General features: G+C 35.2%; 2 protein-coding genes across 3 annotated transcripts; both read left to right on the top strand.

Moving 5' to 3' along the window:
• Positions 1-9,511: 9,511 nt before the first annotated feature.
• LOC103954382 (uncharacterized protein At2g34160-like) lies at positions 9,512-11,242 on the top strand. Its single transcript, XM_009366202.3, has 5 exons — positions 9,512-9,709; positions 10,215-10,263; positions 10,599-10,661; positions 10,755-10,819; positions 10,930-11,242. The coding sequence occupies exons 1-5, from the start codon at positions 9,584-9,586 to the stop codon at positions 11,029-11,031; spliced, it is 405 nt and encodes a 134-aa protein (XP_009364477.2). The 5' UTR covers positions 9,512-9,583; the 3' UTR covers positions 11,032-11,242.
• Positions 11,243-13,053: 1,811 nt separating this feature from the next.
• Positions 13,054-18,090, top strand: LOC103954383 (flowering locus K homology domain). 2 transcript variants are annotated; one of them, XM_048568515.1, is made up of 7 exons: positions 13,054-13,292; positions 13,588-14,203; positions 15,972-16,224; positions 16,571-16,716; positions 16,811-17,095; positions 17,198-17,392; positions 17,685-18,090. In XM_048568515.1, exons 2-7 carry the CDS (start codon positions 13,595-13,597, stop codon positions 17,859-17,861), a joined length of 1,665 nt encoding a protein of 554 aa, XP_048424472.1. In that variant the 5' UTR covers positions 13,054-13,292; positions 13,588-13,594; the 3' UTR covers positions 17,862-18,090. The 2 variants fall into 2 exon arrangements, with proteins under 2 accessions (XP_048424472.1, XP_009364478.2); XM_009366203.3 differs by having other exon boundaries at positions 13,056-13,292; positions 16,568-16,716.
• Positions 18,091-18,713: the final 623 nt, after the last annotated feature.

Below are 18,713 nucleotides of genomic sequence, written 5' to 3'. Positions count from 1 at the left end.
AACTACTAGGATGTGGGGATTCTAGAGATCCTCACAAAATGAATTCGAAATTGATCCTCTTTCATCTATTTATAATACGTAAAATGATAACAACACGTGACTGTTACGAGAACTCACCAAAATTTCTTTGTTTTTTTTTTAATTGTAACTTGTGTGTGCTTTTTTTGTTTTCACTACAACCTAGAATTGAAACATATCAAATATGTCGTTCATTAATATGATAATATGTGGAATGACAACACAGTGATTGTGTTTCGAGAATGCAAAAAAAATTCTTTCTTTAGGATTTTTTATTTTGACAGAGTTTGGAAAATCAGCAAGGACACTTTGGTGTGACATTTTTTTTGGCAGGAGAAAGAGGCTCGGTGAAAATCAAATCTACATAAAGATACATAAACATAATTATGTTCTGCCACTCGTAAAGCTCATGTACAACATAATGTGACATTTAATGGGATGTTCTATTTTTTATTCTGTTTGTTGGGAATTAAATTTCAAATCCTCCCATCATTTTTTATCACTCTATTTTAACTTGTGTTGAGAATGAAATATCCAATCTTTAAGATACTCAAAGAGGAAATTTCCCAAATAAGGTCAGAAATTTATGGGGTTATAGATCTGGTAATTAATTTATTAACTTATGAATTATTATTAGCATTTTAAAAATTTTATTTTACATTCCTCACAAGCGTATTTTTCTTTCAAATTATATAAAGTTTGAGTACTAATTGAGATTTTTGGAGTGCCAATAGTAATTCTCATTAACTTACCTACTTCATAATACAGTCCAATTGGCAATTGCTAAAAGAGGGTACCTAGAAATTGAAAATTAATAAATAAATAAAAAAGTTTACCCAAAAAAAATTAAAATTGAAAATTTACTCCAATTACGATTCGAAAGCTTAACCAGTCAAACAAACTTACGCAAGATAAGGAAAATTGAGCTAACTTATACTTATGTGCTTCACGACTTGTGTACATAAACTGTTTAACTGAAGAAGGTAAAAGATACGAGCGATTTTTCAATGTGTTGAACACGATTCGGTATATCAGCTGTCATAATATAATTAGTTGAAAACTTTAAAAAAATGCAACTCATTGTATATAATATGATTCAAATTTACCTTTAACGAAAATTGAATCTAAAATCTCTCTCACTTATAAGTGAAAAGAAATACTATTAGACTGTAATACTGAATGACTTGAATGCGAATTAAAAAATAATCTTCATTAATTTTCAATGTTTAATTTTTTACTGTTAATGTGACACAAATAACAACGGAGAGAGACGTGGGGGCAGGTATTGTGTGCGGCAAAGGAACTTCCTTTTCCAAACGTTGAAGTTGAACGTTCCAAGGTTCAACGGTATATGCGGTTCAACGTGAAGTCCTGGTTGAAACAAATTCCATTTTATTTTTAATAAATATTTTTTTGTGTTTTTGTAGTTGTTTTTATTAGAAAGAGATCATTTTCAGATCTTTTCCTTTAAAACTCAAAGATCAAATGATCCAGGTTTTTAAAATTTGATTCAACGGTAAAAAATTATTATAATTTTTAAAAGTTTTTACTTTCTATGTTTTTAACTATTGGATCGAATTTTAAAAACTTAAATCACTTGATCCTTGAATTTTGAAAGAAAAGATTCAGAGATGATCTCTTTTCATTTTTATTTACTAAATTTTGTAGTGTTATTTCTCTCTAATCAGAGTCAAGACTCTCAGACGTGTTACAGTGACCTCATCCTCTTTTTCTCAATGCCCAAGTCGTCGGAGATTTCATAAAGAGAACCATTTCTCCTACCTCACAATGATTGTTTTATAAGCCGCATGGTGGTTAGACAGCAGCAAGGGGCTTAGGCAATTTTTTTAATATTAATTATAAGGAAACCTAATGATAAGGACTTAAAAATTTTGAATTTAATGCTAAGAACAAAATAAAGGGTAGAGTGAATAGTACGGTGGGTTTTTCGTTAAAACTCTCTTAATTATATGTACTATATTTATAAATAAACACTGAATGATACTTATGATAGTTTTTCAAACGGATAGTGTAATATTTATACATAATTTGGGAGTTTTAGGTGAATATTTTTGTAGGATATAATTGAGAAAGAGAGAGATTGTGGAGTCTTAAAAGAGAAAGATAAGAATATTAAAACGGTAAAAAAAGAGATATTAAAAACAAAACAAAAATCAGCAAAAGAGGAATCCTTCATGTAAGCCCGTGTGTCTAGTCCCGTTTAGTCCAATCAAAACCTGCCTAGATCTCCCTAATACCGTCTATGCGGCCACCTAATAAGCATTTCAATTTTGTGACCGAGAGGAAGTAATTGCGCGATGGCGACTAGTTGCCTAGTTCCTAGATAATTGCTTAGACCGCATTTTAAAACACTGGTCATGGTATTGCCCTTATGAACACCTTTTTTTTAATGTTATTTTATAATAACTGGTATTTTAATTAGTATTTCCATTTTTTCATACAAGTGATATTAAATGAAGAAGTAGATCAATGATGAGTTTTGGAGAGTATAGTTCTTTCTATCCGTTTTACTAAGTAGTTTAATGACAAAAGAGGAAGATTTTGGTTCTTTCTAGCCGTTGTAGCGGGGAATGGTAAAACTATAAAATTAGTTCAATGACCAAGCCTTTTATATGTAGTACACTAGTAAATCTAGATGGTCTCACTAAAATTTTGCAGGGAATTGAATGTCAGTGCACAGGAGGTTTAACTACTCGGTATAACTTCATACCAAGAAAGTATGATGTTTTTTGGCAGGAGCTCATAAATATACAAATATAGGAACCCCGTGAAATATTAATTGCGAGAGCGTTATATATTTCACATGAATTTTCTGAAATCTTGGAGTTGTTTTGATGGCTTATGTACTAGCTAGTATTGTTATACATTATGGTACTCCGGTTTTCCCCTTTTAACAAAAATCTATACTCTGCTTTGGTATATGACATGCAACGATAAATAAAACGTTGAATATACGATAAAAAATTCAATATTCGATAATTCAACGATCACAGATATGGGTTTATAATATAGTTATATGAAAAGCTGTGAACTGCAGTTTCAACAAGCAACAGGTAATTTTGTTGGTGCCGTCGAGCAGAAGCCTTGGGTGATCGTGTCCACTTAAAGCAAAAAGAAAAGAGATGTGGAGTTGCTTTTTGTGTTTATGTTTAAGTCCATGTCTTCATATTTCCCCACACTATGAGCTGTATGGAATTACCAATTTATCAACTTTCCTTTGTTTTTCCACCGCCCTTTTCATTTGAATTTCAAGTAAGGTTTGTTGGTCAAGGTGGAGTTCACACTATGGTTGGATAATTAACCAGATTTAAGAATAATAACATATGAGTAGTCACTTACTATTACAGTTTAATTGTATTATTTTATATTTTTACGTGGGATGTCTGTATATATATATTTTTTTTAATATATTGTTGTCTTAAAAAATTAAGAATTTGAGAAAAATTTGAAAAATAATTCCATAAAATTAACTTGTTTATTTAAAAATATTTAGAAGAAATGTTAAATAATAAATTTCAGGAAATGCTTGCACATTGGAAGGCTTTTCACATTCTTGTTTTTTTCTGTCAAGGCTTTTCAAAGGGTCAGCAGTGGCTTGGATTAGGGTTTTAGGATTCGACAGTGCATGCAGTTCCGATATAATTCAGCTATTAATTTTCATTATTTCTGATCATGGATAATATGGAATTGTCTCCCCGAAACACTTTCCGACTTTGCTTTTCAATGCTTTTGGATGTAGGGGTGTGTATTCAATTGGGAGTTGAAGAGATTTTAATGAATTTATAAATCTATGAATTTTTATGGAGTTTAATTGATTTTGTAGAGATTCCACATAAACTTTTGATTCAATTCTCTCGAAATCTCATGGGGAGATGAGAGATTTGTAGATGTTTAAAATACATACAAAAATCTCTCCAATTCCCTCTACTTCCTCAACCTTTTGAAATTCTTTAAAATCAAATTTTAATTGAATACACCTGGAATGTTATAAACTTCTTTAAAATTCTAATTGAATACACCCATATTTTTAAGGATTTTAATCAACTATCTTAAAATCCGGATTGAATACAAATTGAATTTCAGAGAATCATTTAAAATCCTTGTGACATCCCACATCGCCCAGGAGAGTGATCCTTATATGTATATCCCATCCCTACTTAGCACAAGGCCTTTTGGGAGCTCACTGGCTTCGGGTTTCGTAGGAACTCCGAAGTTAAGCGAGAAGGGGGCTAGAGCAATCCCATGATGGGTGACTCACTGGGAAGTTGTTCGTGAGTTCCCAAAAACAAAACCGTGAGGGAATGGTAAGCCCAAAGCGGACAATATCGTGCTACAGTGGTGGAGCGGGCCTGGGAAGTGATCCGCCCCGGGTTGGGATGTGACAAAATTGGTATCAAAGCCTAACCCTGGTCGTGGTGTGCCGACGAGGACGTCGGGCCCCTAAGGTGGGTGGATTGTGACATCCCACATCGCCCAGGAGAGTGATCCTTATATGTATATCCCATCCCTACTTAGCACGAGACCTTTTGGGAGCTCACTGGCTTCGGATTCTGTAGGAACTCCGAAGTTAAGCGAGAAGGGGGTTAGAGCAATCCCATGATGGGTGACCCACTGAGAAGTTGCTCGTGAGTTCCCAAAAACAAAATCGTGAGGGAATGGTAAGCCCAAAGCGGACAATATCGTGCTACGGTGGTGGATGGGCTCGGGAAGTGATCCGCCCCGGGTTGGGATGTGACAATCCTAATTGAATACCCTTAGATTCATTAAAAAAATTAAAATCCCTCAAAATCTCAATTGAATACACTAATTAGAAGCATTATATTTAGGGTTTATAGTACCAGAATCTACTAGATAAATTTTAGGGTTTTTATATGTGTGGAAGTGTGCTTGCCAGAATGGCACCTCAAGAATTTCAATTTTAACCCCCAATTATTTAGGCATGTACAATTTTTTTTGATAAACGATAGCATTAGTGAGTTAAATAGTTAGTTGTCAGGGAAGAGAAAAATCGGTGAAAATCGCACTCACACCATTATACATAAACATGATTGATTTTCGTCAATGTTGTAGAACGTCAAATGCATAATGATTTAGCCTTTCACAAGGTTTTGTGGGATGAATTTAGGGTTTCTTTCGTGAGGGCCACCAGCTTTTAACCTAAGGGGATGGACCGTTTTCAATTTATTCAAATAAAAGTTGAAATAATATAGTACTGCATGCTTACTGTGGGGTGAAAGCCGAAAGGGCAATTGTTTGCATGCTTCAAAGTTGCAGTATGACAGCAACAACTTACCTTCTTAGCTTGGGTCGTTACTGTTCGATTAGAATTTAGAGAGGCAACAAGATTTGAAATATACAATACTATTGAGCTTTCCTTTCAATTACCCACTTTTCAAAGGCTCCATAAAGTCAAAAAGCTCATTTGTTTGTATATTTCGTTCGAATTTGTCTGCTTTCTATTTTAATTAAAAGCAGTTTTTGACCTACTAAACATCATTAAAACCCTAAATTTATCTAATACTGAAATCATCTTGTTCGTTTCTTCCTAAAACCGTATCTTTAGCAAATCATAATTAACGTCAGAATTTCTAAAAATATATATACAACCATTTAATAAATGAATTAGGATTCTCAGCTTGAATCGATAGAATTTTAACATAAGAAGAGATACTTGCTCAAATCTCATTTTGCATGGTTATAATTTGAAAGTTCGAACATGTACATAATAAAAAAGCAAGCTAACAAGACCGCGAATTCATCGTGTTCTTAGCAGCTAGCTAGCGAGTACATGCATGCATGCATGCTCTGCAATTTATACATCAAGTCATTCATAAGAGTTGAAGCCTAATATCTCACACTTTTATATGAAAAATGATACCACCAGAATGTAGTATTAGTAGCTTTATATTTTGCGGACATATGAAATATAACGAATTCCAGATACGTATTCCACATGACTCGTCTTGAGTTCGATTCTTGGCGTATGATGGCAGTAAGAAAAAAGCTGAAATACCTCTATGAATCTTTCCAGTCACCCAAAGAATTCACTACCTTAATTTGACCACCAACTGCTGGTTAATTTTTCTTAAAAACAAACTGGGTTTGAATGGGACATAGCTAACATATATACTTAAGAAGAGAATTCACAGAATCTCAACAACCGACATCTTTATTTGGTCAGCTTAATACAACTACTTAATTCTCAGCAAAACTACTAAAAAACGTAATCTTTGGTGGCTGAAATTACTATCCTTAAATCTACTGCTATTCTATGATCCATATCTATCAACCTAGCTGCCGTCTTCACTCTACCTTTTTTTATAGTAGTCCGAAGCTTTTTAGTTCATTTGGATATGTTTGAACGCCAAGCTTTACCCGACTGATTTTGCTCGACGAATATTCATAGCGCAAAACTATAAGCAACGAAACCTTTTTAGTCTGATAGAATATTTTCGTCTGGTTTTTGTTGTTGTGGATGTATAATAATGCCAAGTGTCTCTCCCATTTCGCATGCTTACACCTTAAGGAAAAGGATCTTCGCTGGATCTTTTTCTTGGAGATCCGAAGGATCCCGTGATCGTGTCTGTTCATCATACATCGTAAGGTTAGAAATCATTTGAAATTTAAAATTTAAAATTTAAATATAAATAATACCTAACAAAAACTGACCGCACGATGTACGATGAACGGATACGATCACGGGATCCCCTGAATCCCGAGAAAAAGGAACCGGCGATGATCCTTTTCCACACCTTAATTTCGTGGGGTTAACACCCCTAATTAAAAAAGGTCCCTAATTGCAGCATAATTAGTTTGACTTTCCTACTTAAGGTGCTAATTGACTTTAGTTAGTTGAAATGCAAAAAAGATTAGCATTGAATAAACTAAGAAAAATTAGTCACCAAACATCAAACATATATCTTGCAATGACCCGATTTATCCTTCAACTTTTTAATATATTAATTAACTTATGATGTGAACATCTTGTTTCATCTTGTTTAATTAATCTCTATTACAAGTCTTCCTCAAGAATTTGTCAACATTGTCGGTCATTGACAATCTCTGTATATACAGAGACTGCTCAATGGATGTGATTTACGTTTTGACGTTTTGATCTTTCATACGTATATAGGGGACCATAGTCGTACTCCTTGTAGTCCCTTTCCCTAGCAAGGAAGGCTTCATATATATCCCACTTTTTAGGCATGCATCAAGGTTCGGCTACAATATTACATTCATTTAATAGTATGAGTATTATGTAATATCCAACCGTTAATAGAAATTTATCAAATTTTTATAAACAAAATTTAACCATTGATTTTTTGAGTTACTAAGTGATACGATAAAAAATTGGAAAACTAGTATATAAGTAATTTTTTGTGTATACCTCCCCTAGGCAACCCTACATCTTCTCCATCGATTGAGATTCGTTCCGGATCTCTATGTCTGAAACCAGCAAACCGAGAGATCCAAACCACTCGATTTCAGTTTTACGGCCTTCATTAGTCTATCTCACTAACCTACTTCACATATATTCAAAAACTTGAACGGCCTAAATCTCTCTCTTTTGAATGGTCCGAATTTCTTATATGCAGACTCTGGACACATAAATCTAAAGTGGATATCATTCACTTCTCCACGAAACCCACTTCGAAATTGACCAATCACAAAAAATCGTTGTCACATTTTTGTTTGGTTTCATAACTTACTTATTATTGCACGTGTAAGTAACCCTAATAAAAATATTAAGATGTCCCACGGAAACGAAGCACAAATAGGGACAACTTCTCTCTGTTGGATCGTGCAAATGGATTGTGTTTGGAGTCTTTAATTTGGACCACGGCACTCCACCAACGTTGTGTAAATTCTTCCTTTGCCATGGCCACTCCACTTCCACTGTCGGTTTGAAAACTTTTCTTCATGAGTTTAAATTATTTTTCCCTTTAATTCATGGAAACAAAATTGGATCAAGTTTGTCCATGATCATTTGGTTTAGGTTCAAATTCCAATCCTTTTTTTTTGGTGAATGAGAATTGTATTCCAAATCGGTTCCAAATTATCTCAGAATTTCAATATATAATACTTGGCTGCTAAAAGAAGAGCAACAAGTCTTGCTAGAAAAACCGATTGAAAATATACACGATTCCATTTGTGTGGAATGATGTTGGTTTAAGTTTTCAATTCTTTATTTGTTTGATCACGTGTCCATTTTGTTTAATTCATCATAACTTACTACTCTTCTTTCAGCAACCAACCATTATCAATTTCAATTTTGGAAAACTTTGAACTCATTGTTAAAACCTTGAATATGCCAACAATTTGAAAGGTCAAAACTGAAAACTCATACTGAAAGGGTAAGGGGCAGTCTAAAAATTAAAGTAATTACCAAACAATATTTCATTTTTCAGTTGTAAAAAATGCGAAGAAAAAAAGACTGAAAATGAAATGGTTATCAAATGGCCCCTAAAAAAACTATTATATATGTACTAACCTGTGAGCAATACAGTCGATCATAAGAGAAGAGTAAGTGGAATTTCGCTTTTGAAAGAATTCTTTCAATGTGAAGTCCATCATTATAGTTAATTCACGCTTGAAAAGCTAATGTATTTTAAAATTTTTGCACTTTAAAAATACTTTACATTATGTTTGGATAAAAGAAATAAACTTGAAATTTGGATAAAAGTCAAAATTTATAAATTGACATGCACCAATTCCCTTGTTTGGATTCATAAACATAGAAATTTAGAATTTCCGTGTGAAAAAAAAAAACTTGGAATTTGGGACCTTCAATTCCAAAGTTTAAATTTCATGTAAATAAGTGTCATTTCCCTATTTCTATGATTGAGAGTTTAAAAATAATAAATTCTGTATTCAATTCCATTGTTCTTTTAAGTTAACCAAACAAGAAAATTCATAAACTCTAGAAAATAAAATCTCGTCATTTCAATTCTTGTTATTTTAAAATTCCTTAGTAATCTTAAATTTCTTCATCCAAACTTAATGTTAGTTACATTCCAATTTTGTTCCTTCTAATTTAGAAATTACTACATATGAATTAGTCAGAATCTGAAATTCAACTTGTATATTTAATGACACACAAAAATACTCATTTATTTATTTTGACGTAATAATAAAAAAGTACATGAATCATGATGACTATTTTGAGTACTAACAACGATTCCCAACAAACTTCTCTTTCTGTTTTCTTTATTTTTGGGCTAAACTTTCTCAGCTTGTCCATCACAGGCCCACATCACAACAGCCCATTAGGCTAAAATGTTCTAAACCCAAGCCCACTAGAACAGTATAACGGCCTCCCGCTCCTTGGGATCCTAAATGCCAAACAGACTGACTCCGTCCGCCACCCAATCCCACAGCACCACGTGTTCCCTCCCGATTGGTTCCCACACCAATACTCCCGCCATTATAAATCTCCATACGTAACTGCTCTCCGCTAACGTTTCGGATCAAATTCACGAGTCCTCTTCTTCCCCTTTCCCACCGAAAGCGAGAGATCGAAAGTTGGAGAAAATTTCAGAGAAAAATGGCGTCAGCTCAAATGCAGAGAGTCGTGGTTCCACCGCAGCAACCGATTGAGGCGCCGAAGAAGAACAGAATTCAGGTCTCCAACACCAAGAAACCGCTCTTCTTCTACGTCAATCTCGCTAAGGTATATTTTTATATTGTCTGATTAGCTTAGTTATTTGAGTATCGTGAGGAATGTATGATAAATTTTGTAGTAACACCAAGAGATTATTGAAATTTTACATCTTTTCCCCTCAGTTTCTATGTAATTGCTTCGGTGATTGATTGCGGTTTCGAGGAATTTTTGAGTGTGATGGTCATAGATGGTGTTGCTAAGTCATGTATTGACAATGTGTGTTGATTTGGTAATTGCATGGCTGCGTGATGATTACACAGAAAAACTTTTCATATTGTATGATTTTTTGTTTTGAAGTTATGGTAAGTCACGGCGTTGATAGTATGAGCGGTTTTAGTAATAGTAATACCACATGGATGTATGACAATCGCACCGGAAAACTTCATTTTCTTTGCTTTTCGAGGAAGTGCACGAAATTCGACTTAATATATAGTTTTTTGTGAGTTGTTATATGATTGGATGAATGCTGGCAAGATCTGTATTTCATGTTTACGTAGTTTTTTCTTTGATGCAGAGGTACATAGAGCAGCACAATGAGGTTGAGCTTTCTGCACTGGGAATGGGTAAATCTTTTCGGAATCATCTCTCAGTGTCTTTTTCGTATGTTCGGACAAATATCTATACTCTTGTTCGTATTGCTTACCAAAACCCTACTGCAATCGATATGAGTACAACCAAAGGTCAGTGATGGCGGTGTGACGCAAGTAGGGTGAAGATTTCGTGATGGACTCCCTACTTATTGTCAATTGAAGAACTAACACTTACCAGAAGCTCTAAACATTTTCTCACTGACGACGTTTTGAGTCTTCGAAGATTGAAAATTGTTTGACGATGAACTTTGAATGTCCTTCCTTGCCTTTTTTTGTCCTGCTAATTTCCCGCACTTGTGTTATTACAGCAATCACTACGGTTGTCACTATTGCTGAGATTTTGAAGAATAACGGATTGGCTATTGAGAAGAGTAAGAAATCTGCACTCATAATTCCAAAAAAAACTTGCAAAAAAAGTTATAGATGTGATTGATTTGGTTATCTTTGTTTGAGGGATTGAACAGAGGTGTCTACATCTACCGTTGGAATGAAAGACGAGATTAAGGGTCGCCTCATGCAGAAGGCTAAGGTTTGGTTTCTTTAGTCGAGCGATTTTAAGTTGATTGAACATTTAATATGAAGTTTCCGCCTAGCTTCTGATATCGTTTCTATTGTTTCTCCTTTTCTTTTCAACTTTAGATCGAGATTGTGCTGGGGAAGTCTGAAAAATTTGACGCTATAATGCAAATGAATGCTGCTGCACTTGCTCCAGAGTCAGTTGCGACCGAGGGAACAAAATGATAACGAAGGAGTAGAACTCATCCAACGACGGTTCATTGTTGTAGTTTAACATTCACATTCTTCCTCTACTCTCTGCCTGAATTGAGATAAGTACGATAGTATATAGATGAATTCCTTCTCGAATCTGTAAAATTTTCATCTGTTTTCGCACATAATGTCTATCGTTCAATGAAAAATTGGGAAGAAAATTTTATCGACCCTACTTCTTATATATCCTGCACGATCTTATTCTTCATGTACATACATAATACATAGATACATACACAGATGCATATTATATAGCAGCATATAGTAGACATTCTTCGTATTTCATTACATCGATAAGGTAATTACTACGAGATCACAGAATTTAGACAAAACTGCAGAAGAAGCTTTTTCGGTATGTTCTTTACTCGCATAAAGCGGAACGGACTCATAAATTTTGTTTGTCGTTTTGAATGGTCATATATGCAAATATTTGAAATGATAAAGCTCCAGATAACATTTTATATCTTGCATTCTCTGATTTGAAGAATTTAAATAGCGATCTCTAAGAATTTATCGAAAGCCTTTTCTTGTATCACTATACATTCATCGGAAGTTTGACAATGTCTTCGTATGACGGTCTTATTAGGTATGTTTAAATCTTTGATTTTTGGCTCTCTTTGTAATATTTTACTTGAGATTTGGATCAATCTGTGTTCTTTCATGCTCTCGTCGCGTTAGACTTTTTGGTAATCCGCAGTTTTTGGTAGATCTGCATTTGTCGACGGATCATCATTTGCCATTCGTTCTAACGAGCTTTATGCTTGAAGTCGGTAGCGTTGTTCATCGCTTTCTGAAATTTTACGATCACAACAGATTTCGATGCCATCTCTAATTTGTTACGTGTTCATGCCTGAACACGCCCTAAAATGTACGATCAATACAGTAAATTTCGATGTTATTTTCCACTTTGTTTCTGCGTGTTTCAGTATGTCGTTTGTCGCACAGTTAGGATTCTGGAAGAACAAGAAAGAGTGCTTGTTTTGCTTGTTGCTTCACATGTGTTTTTGACATTCAAGCAATGGAAAAAACACCACTTCTTTTTCTTATCGGCGTATTTGTTTATCGTACGAAGTAGGAATAAAGGATGGTGTGTAGAAGGAAAGAGGTTCTCAGGATCTTTAAACTGTATTCGTTCATCGTATATCGTGCGATCAGAAATTATTTTAAACACTTTTATTTAAAATTAAATATGAATAGTACTTAACAAAAACTTATTTCATAACATGATTTGAGGATCTGGAGAAGGTCCGCATTCGTGTAGAAGGACAAAACTTCGGTGTAGAAATCATTGTGTTTCTAAGATATGTGCTTATATTACAACATTTGTTTTTCCTTGAAAATCCTAGAATGTACTTTTTTGACTTAAAAAAACATTTTTAAGTATTCTGCCAAAGCGATTTTTTTTTATTATCTAAAATTGCTTTTAGTGATTTAAAAAAAAAAGAAACTAAATAAATTATTAACTATACATAGAGTAGTTATTCACCATATTTACTAAATCACGTGGCAATGCATGTATCAATATTTTACTAGTTAAAAAAAAACATAAATTCATGTTAGGATACGAGGGAATGAATTTGGTAGAGTTATGGTTAAATATATAAGAAAAATAATTAAATATTTTTCTTTTTTTTTTTTGGTTTTTAGGCAATTTAAAATTGACATAATTTTTTATTTTGGTCAGATTTGAAATCAAGATAAGTGGGTTTTATTTTTATTCCCTGTCAATCATTTTGATTATTCCGTCAAAATATTTGTTAAATAAAAACCAAAATAACAAAAATATTCTCAATTTAGACTATTTAGTAAATAATGAGACAAAATGATTTGACAAAAATTAAAAATAATTTTATCATTGTGATGATTGACGATGGACAAATTCAAAAACTAATTTTATCGATTTTAAATTTCAACAATAGAATTAGGAGTTTTTTTTTTAAATATTATAAAAAGATGAGAAAATACTTGGCAAATTGGTGGGTGTAAATAAAACATACTTCAGAACCACAGAAATCGAAATACCCCGACGCTGTCTCTCTCGCTCAAATCAAGAAAAATCACTCTCCCTCTCTTCTCTATTTTCTTCCACTGTGAATCTCTCTCTCTCTTTCGCTCTCTGTAAAACCCCTTCGAAACCCTAATCCAACTCTCGCCGTCCTCTCCGGCGATTCGCCCCTTTCAGTTTCAGATTACTCGGCTTCGCGCTGCCACTACCAGTTCTTCTCGCTACCCGTGTAATAATTTTTATTTTTGTTTTTTGCGTTTGTCTTTCTAATTTTTCTTGCAATTTTCTATGGTTTTGGTGCAGTATTTGCTTATATTTCTGTGTAAATTGCTGATATTGGCTCGTTATTGGGTTTTCTTTGTTTTGTGATTCTGTTATTCTAGGGCTTTTTTTGATTAAAAGAAGGGTTTTTGTTCTTCTAAATTAATGGTTCCGAACCGGTTTACGATTCGGGTTTGTTCATATTTTTGGCGATTTTTTGTTTCTGTTAGCTTAATTTTCTTGGTTTATTTTTGGTAATGCAGACAATTTATGGCTGAAGCTGATAAACTCTATGGGGAACTTGATGGAGGTGAAGTACCTGTGACCGTGGCTGAAATCAATGCCGAGATTGAGAATGCAGAGCCGCTGGTAGATGACCAGGCTACGGCACTAGACCCGGCTCCGGAGCTGACAGAGGCCGATGTACAGGGGTATGAACAAGAGCATGGAGTGACATTTGCACAAGAACAAGAAGATGCACTTGCACAGTTCCGGGCACAGGAGCAGGAAGAGGCACTGGCCCAGTTCCAGGCACAGGAGCAGGAAGAGGCACTGGCCCAGTTCCAGGCACAGGAGCAAGAAGAGGCACTGGCCCAGTTCCAGGCGCAGGAACAAGTAGAGTTACCGGTAGAATTGCAAGGGGAAGAGGCGCAATTATCTGAACAGAACCAAGAGCGTCACGAAGATGCTGCTGCCATTGGTGGAGGCGAGAAGAAGTGGCCTGGATGGCCCGGAGAGAGTGTTTTCCGGATGCTGGTTCCTGCGCAGAAGGTTGGCAGTATAATTGGACGGAAAGGAGAGTTCATTAAGAAAATAGTTGAGGAGACGAGAGCTCGCATTAAAATTCTTGATGGACCCCCAGGAACGACTGAAAGAGCCGTAAGTTTCTACTGACCTGTGTGACTGCGATTCAGTATTCTCTTTTAACCAATATTACGTATTTAGCTGCTTTTGGTCATGTGGTTTATGTCATTCTCTATAATATGTTTTCACCTTGAAATATTTGGGCATTATAGTTCCTATGGTCCTATGGTTTAGTTACTGGACTAAGTTTTACGTGAGAGTAAATATGCTATATCATAGTTGACGAAAGCTTCCTTGGTGGCTATAAATATTTGATTGTTGTTGAGAGTGCTTAATGCTTATTGTTTTTTGGTTTTCGCTCTACGTGACTATTATAGAGTGTCGCTTGCACCAGGTCTGCCAGTCATATGGTGATATATCATTGTTGAAATGACCTAGTGAAAGATGAATATGAAGTTCTTGACTTTTGACTATAATTGTTACTATGAAGATCAATGACCAATATGATCAGTTGGTATGTATGGACTTCGCCTTGTTGACTTTAAAAGCTATAGGTTGATATTGACAATTGATTTAATAATTACAGGAAAAAGTATACAATAATTGTCATTGAAGATGGTAAAATAGGTATGAGGCATACTGCATATGTTAGATCAACATACACATTAAACAAAATCTTGATTAGTCTGACACTCTGACTAGAAATATATTGTCTGTTTCATAAAAAAATTTAGGTTCTATTTATCTATTCGTATCCCAAAGTGGTGATCTTCTTAGCTGTGTAATTTGATATAGATCTTTTAGGAGAAAAAAAGTGCTATCCAAATGAAAAAAAATACTATATAAGCTTTTAGAAATATCTAGCCCTGTTATCTTGAAGAGTCTGAAAATCAATGAAATTATGGAAACTGTGTTGGGCAAATAATAACAAATGTGAGTCACCACTCTTAAGTATTCAACTCTAGAAGTATTTTTCTAAAAACGTTTAATCAAAGAAGACGTAAAAGAAGCGACATCACAAGAATCCACAAAATATGAATAAATCCATTTATTGTAATAACAACAATGAATGTGTGCAGGTTTTTCGTGCAAATTTTAAGGCAACGACTCAATCATCAATAAGATCCCACACTTGAAGAACCAAAGGTCCAGATGGAAGGGATCAGCATTGAGCATTACATTGTGCTGAAAAGTTGATCTGAATAAACACGTACACTATTTGAACATTTGTTCCACAAAGCTCTGCATTATCTCTGGTAACTTCAGAACCTGGATGATTGATGTCTTGCCGCAGATGGTGTACACCATAAACGAAATAATTAATACTCAAAAACGTGATTCTGAAGACTAATGATAAATTTTAAGTGGCTTATAAACTGTCCTACATATGTTTGAAGCAAAAAAGCAGTATAACTAACTACCGTCAATTGTCAGTATCAATCAATTAGTTGCACGTAATAGTGCTAAGCTGTTGTTTACCCCTAGCAACTTGTCAAAACTGTAGGCCATGATACTGTGGTGTGTAAAGATTATGAACATATTTGGTTGGAAGATCCTACATAGATATGCTCAGTGCATAGATATTTGGTTGGAAGATCCTACACAGATATGGTAGAATTATATTTGGTTGGAAGATCCTACATAGATATGTTCAATGCATACCTTTTGGTTTACAAAATGGTTTGATGTATCTGAAAGCTGTGTACAATTTTGCCCTTCCTTGTTACCATTTCACGTGGTCCTTTTTTTCAAGTTTTAGTTTTTACCTGTGTGAAAGAATTGTTGATTTGGTAAAGGCCAGTGTTTGTTATATGCTGATGGTGCTTTTTATTGCGTTGATTAGGTAATGGTTTCTGGTAAGGAGGAGCCTGATTCTTCTCTTCCCCCTGCAATGGATGGCCTTTTGAGGGTTCACACGCGTATTATTGATGGTTTGGATGGTGATTCATCTCATGCTCCACCGGGCACGGGTGGCAAAGTCTCTACAAAGCTGCTGGTTGCAGCTTCACAGGCAGGAAGCTTGATTGGGAAACAGGGAGGAACTGTTAAATCCATTCAAGAAGCATCTAACTGCATAGTTAGAGTTCTTGGATCAGGTAAGCTTCATTGTATTTTGAATCTCTTGTGCTTTACAGTTTGCCTAAGTACTTTGAAACATACACAAATATTTGAGCATCTTAGTGTGAGTTCTAAAGAAGTCAGTATGAGATTACGTAGCTGTGTGTCGTGTTAGATATAATTTTCTTCAGTATAACCAAATAAGTAAACCTTAAAAGTTCGTCTAGTGGTTATAAGAGAGATATTTAGTTGCAGTATTTACATAGTTCACAAACACCAAAAACTTAAAGTTTTTATAATTTTGCATTCCTATCTTCACCTGTGTGTTTGTTTAGTTCCTCTGCTCGATTGCCTGACTTCTTGTTGAATGATTTGGTGCAGAAGACCTACCGATTTTTGCTCTTCAAGATGACAGAGTGGTTGAAGTAGTGGGTGAAGCTGTTGGTGTGCACAAAGCAATTGAACTAATTGCATCTCATCTTAGGAAGTTTTTAGTTGACCGCAGTATAATTCCAATATTTGAAATGCATGTAAGTCTGGTTTGTCCTCTCAATTGCAATCGGTCAGCCCATCTCTTGACATTTGTGTTTGATGAAACACTTGATGATCAATATTTTGTATCAGATGCAAATGGCAAATCCTCAGATGGAACATGGGCCACCTCATCAAAATTGGGGTCCACCTCAAGGTCATCCCCACAATGCTGATCATGGGGGTCCTGGATTTGGGCCACCTAATCCCCAATACATGCCACCTCCTCGGCAACATGACAATTACTATCCACCAACTGACATGCCTCCACCAATGGAGAAACAGCCTCATCATGGTATATCAGCTTATGGAAGAGAAGCCCCAATGGGTGTCCACCAGTCATCAAATGCTCAAGCCGCACCAGGAATGGTAACACAGGTTATACTCATGTTCTTAAATCCATTTATAATTAAATTGGTGATCAAGTTCTTTCTCATAGTCCAAATATGTACATGATGATGATTTTTCTTATTTTTGCAGATCACCAAGCAATTGCAAATTCCGCTGTCATATGCTGATGCTGTTATTGGCACAGCTGGTGCAAGTATAAGCTATATTCGACGAGCTAGTGGGGCGACTGTTACGATACAAGAGACTAGGGGTGTACCTGGGGAGATGACTGTTGAAATCAGTGGAAGTGCTCCCGAAGTTCAAGCAGCTCAACAACTGATACAGGTAATTCTCCTTGTCCTTGCATTTGATTCTTCTATCTCGATCATGCTTTCTAGCTTGTTAGATTTTTGGGAGGTCGTAATAGGAGTACGGGAAACTTAAAACATGTTTTATTGGGTGTTCTGCTATAATGATTTAGTGCATTAGCACTGTTAGAAACCTTCTGCTGTCGGTAGTAGTTGATATACGAGAACATTTCTTTTATACATGTATTATGAATTTATGTTAGCTTAAAAGCCTTTGTTCGTTTTGATAGTACAGCGACCTTGACAGTGCTTTGTTGGTCGGTTTGCAGAATTTCATGGCAGATGCTGGAGCACCGCAGCCAACACCAACTCCTGGCTCTGTGGACCAAGGTTATAACAACTATGCCACTCACGGTTCAGTTTATGCATCTCCCCCATCTAATCAAGGACACGCAGGACAGCACGGCGGCTATGGCTCAGTCTATGGCTCGCATTATGGGTACTAGACGGGAACCTCTACTAGGCTAAAATTGTTTATCTGTGTGAATTGGTCAATGACAAAATAGTTTCTTTAGGGCAGTTGTATCGTTGTACTGTGGGTTCACTTTTGAAACTTTGATTTTGAACTAGTTAATGTCAGATTTTCGGTGTTGATTAGGCTGGCTAACCGTAGGGTTGAACCGATTTACTCTGAACTTGCCTTGTTCTTAATTAATGGACATGCTCTTGTTAGTAGCTTGGCACATTGTTTTCCTGTTGATGCATTAAGGAGGACCCGACAGTCTTTAAGACTCTTAACATGTAGCAACTAGCATGGAAGAAAAAGTATCTGGGAAATGGCATAAAAATATGTTGGGTTTTTATCACATGGTTCCTGAGATTGATTAAATTTATCATTTTGATTTCTTACTTTCAAAATCAATCGATGTCATCCTTGACTTCACTATCCCACATCAATTTGGCCATTCCATTAAGATTTCGTTAACTATTTGGTTAATTTGTATGTGGGATCCACAAATCCAATGAAATGGTGACAAGTGGATTACACAAATTATTGCAAATGGTCCCCGACATTGATCCAATTCCTCAGTTTGGTCCATGCGTTTCAAAAATCGATAAATTTGACCTTGCTTTTAATACCACACATCAATTTAGTCCTTCGGTTAAAGTTTCGTCAATATTTCTTTTTGTCCCATTAATCCAATCATATGACGCCACATGAATTAACTATAAGATCTAAAACTAAGAGTAAAATAAGAAACTAAAAACCAAAACTAAAAGAAAAAAAAGTCATTTTCGTCTACATGAAGGGTAAGGGTATGCTCAAAAAGAAAAGGAAGGCACCATGACACCACTAA

This window comes from the organism of the source record quoted next, unplaced genomic scaffold (genome assembly GCF_019419815.1).
Source record: "Pyrus x bretschneideri cultivar Hongxiangsu unplaced genomic scaffold, Pyrus_bretschneideri_v1 Contig48, whole genome shotgun sequence".
In the NCBI taxonomy this organism is placed as follows: domain Eukaryota; kingdom Viridiplantae; phylum Streptophyta; class Magnoliopsida; order Rosales; family Rosaceae; genus Pyrus; species Pyrus x bretschneideri.
Note: the sequence above shows the minus strand (reverse complement) of the source record. Positions and strands in the feature narration are given on the sequence as shown.

Coding starts and splice junctions, on each gene's coding strand:
- LOC103954382 (XM_009366202.3), top strand. CDS start 9,584: ATGGCGTCAGCTCAAATGCAGAGAGTCGTGGTTCCACCGCAGCAACCG. Junction 10,662..10,754: donor CGGATTGGCTATTGAGAAGA/GTAAGAAATCTG, acceptor GGGATTGAACAG/AGGTGTCTACATCTACCGTT. Junction 10,820..10,929: donor GCCTCATGCAGAAGGCTAAG/GTTTGGTTTCTT, acceptor TTTCAACTTTAG/ATCGAGATTGTGCTGGGGAA.
- LOC103954383 (XM_009366203.3), top strand. CDS start 13,595: ATGGCTGAAGCTGATAAACTCTATGGGGAACTTGATGGAGGTGAAGTA. Junction 16,225..16,567: donor AGTTAGAGTTCTTGGATCAG/GTAAGCTTCATT, acceptor GATTTGGTGCAG/AAGACCTACCGATTTTTGCT. Junction 17,393..17,684: donor CAGCTCAACAACTGATACAG/GTAATTCTCCTT, acceptor GTCGGTTTGCAG/AATTTCATGGCAGATGCTGG.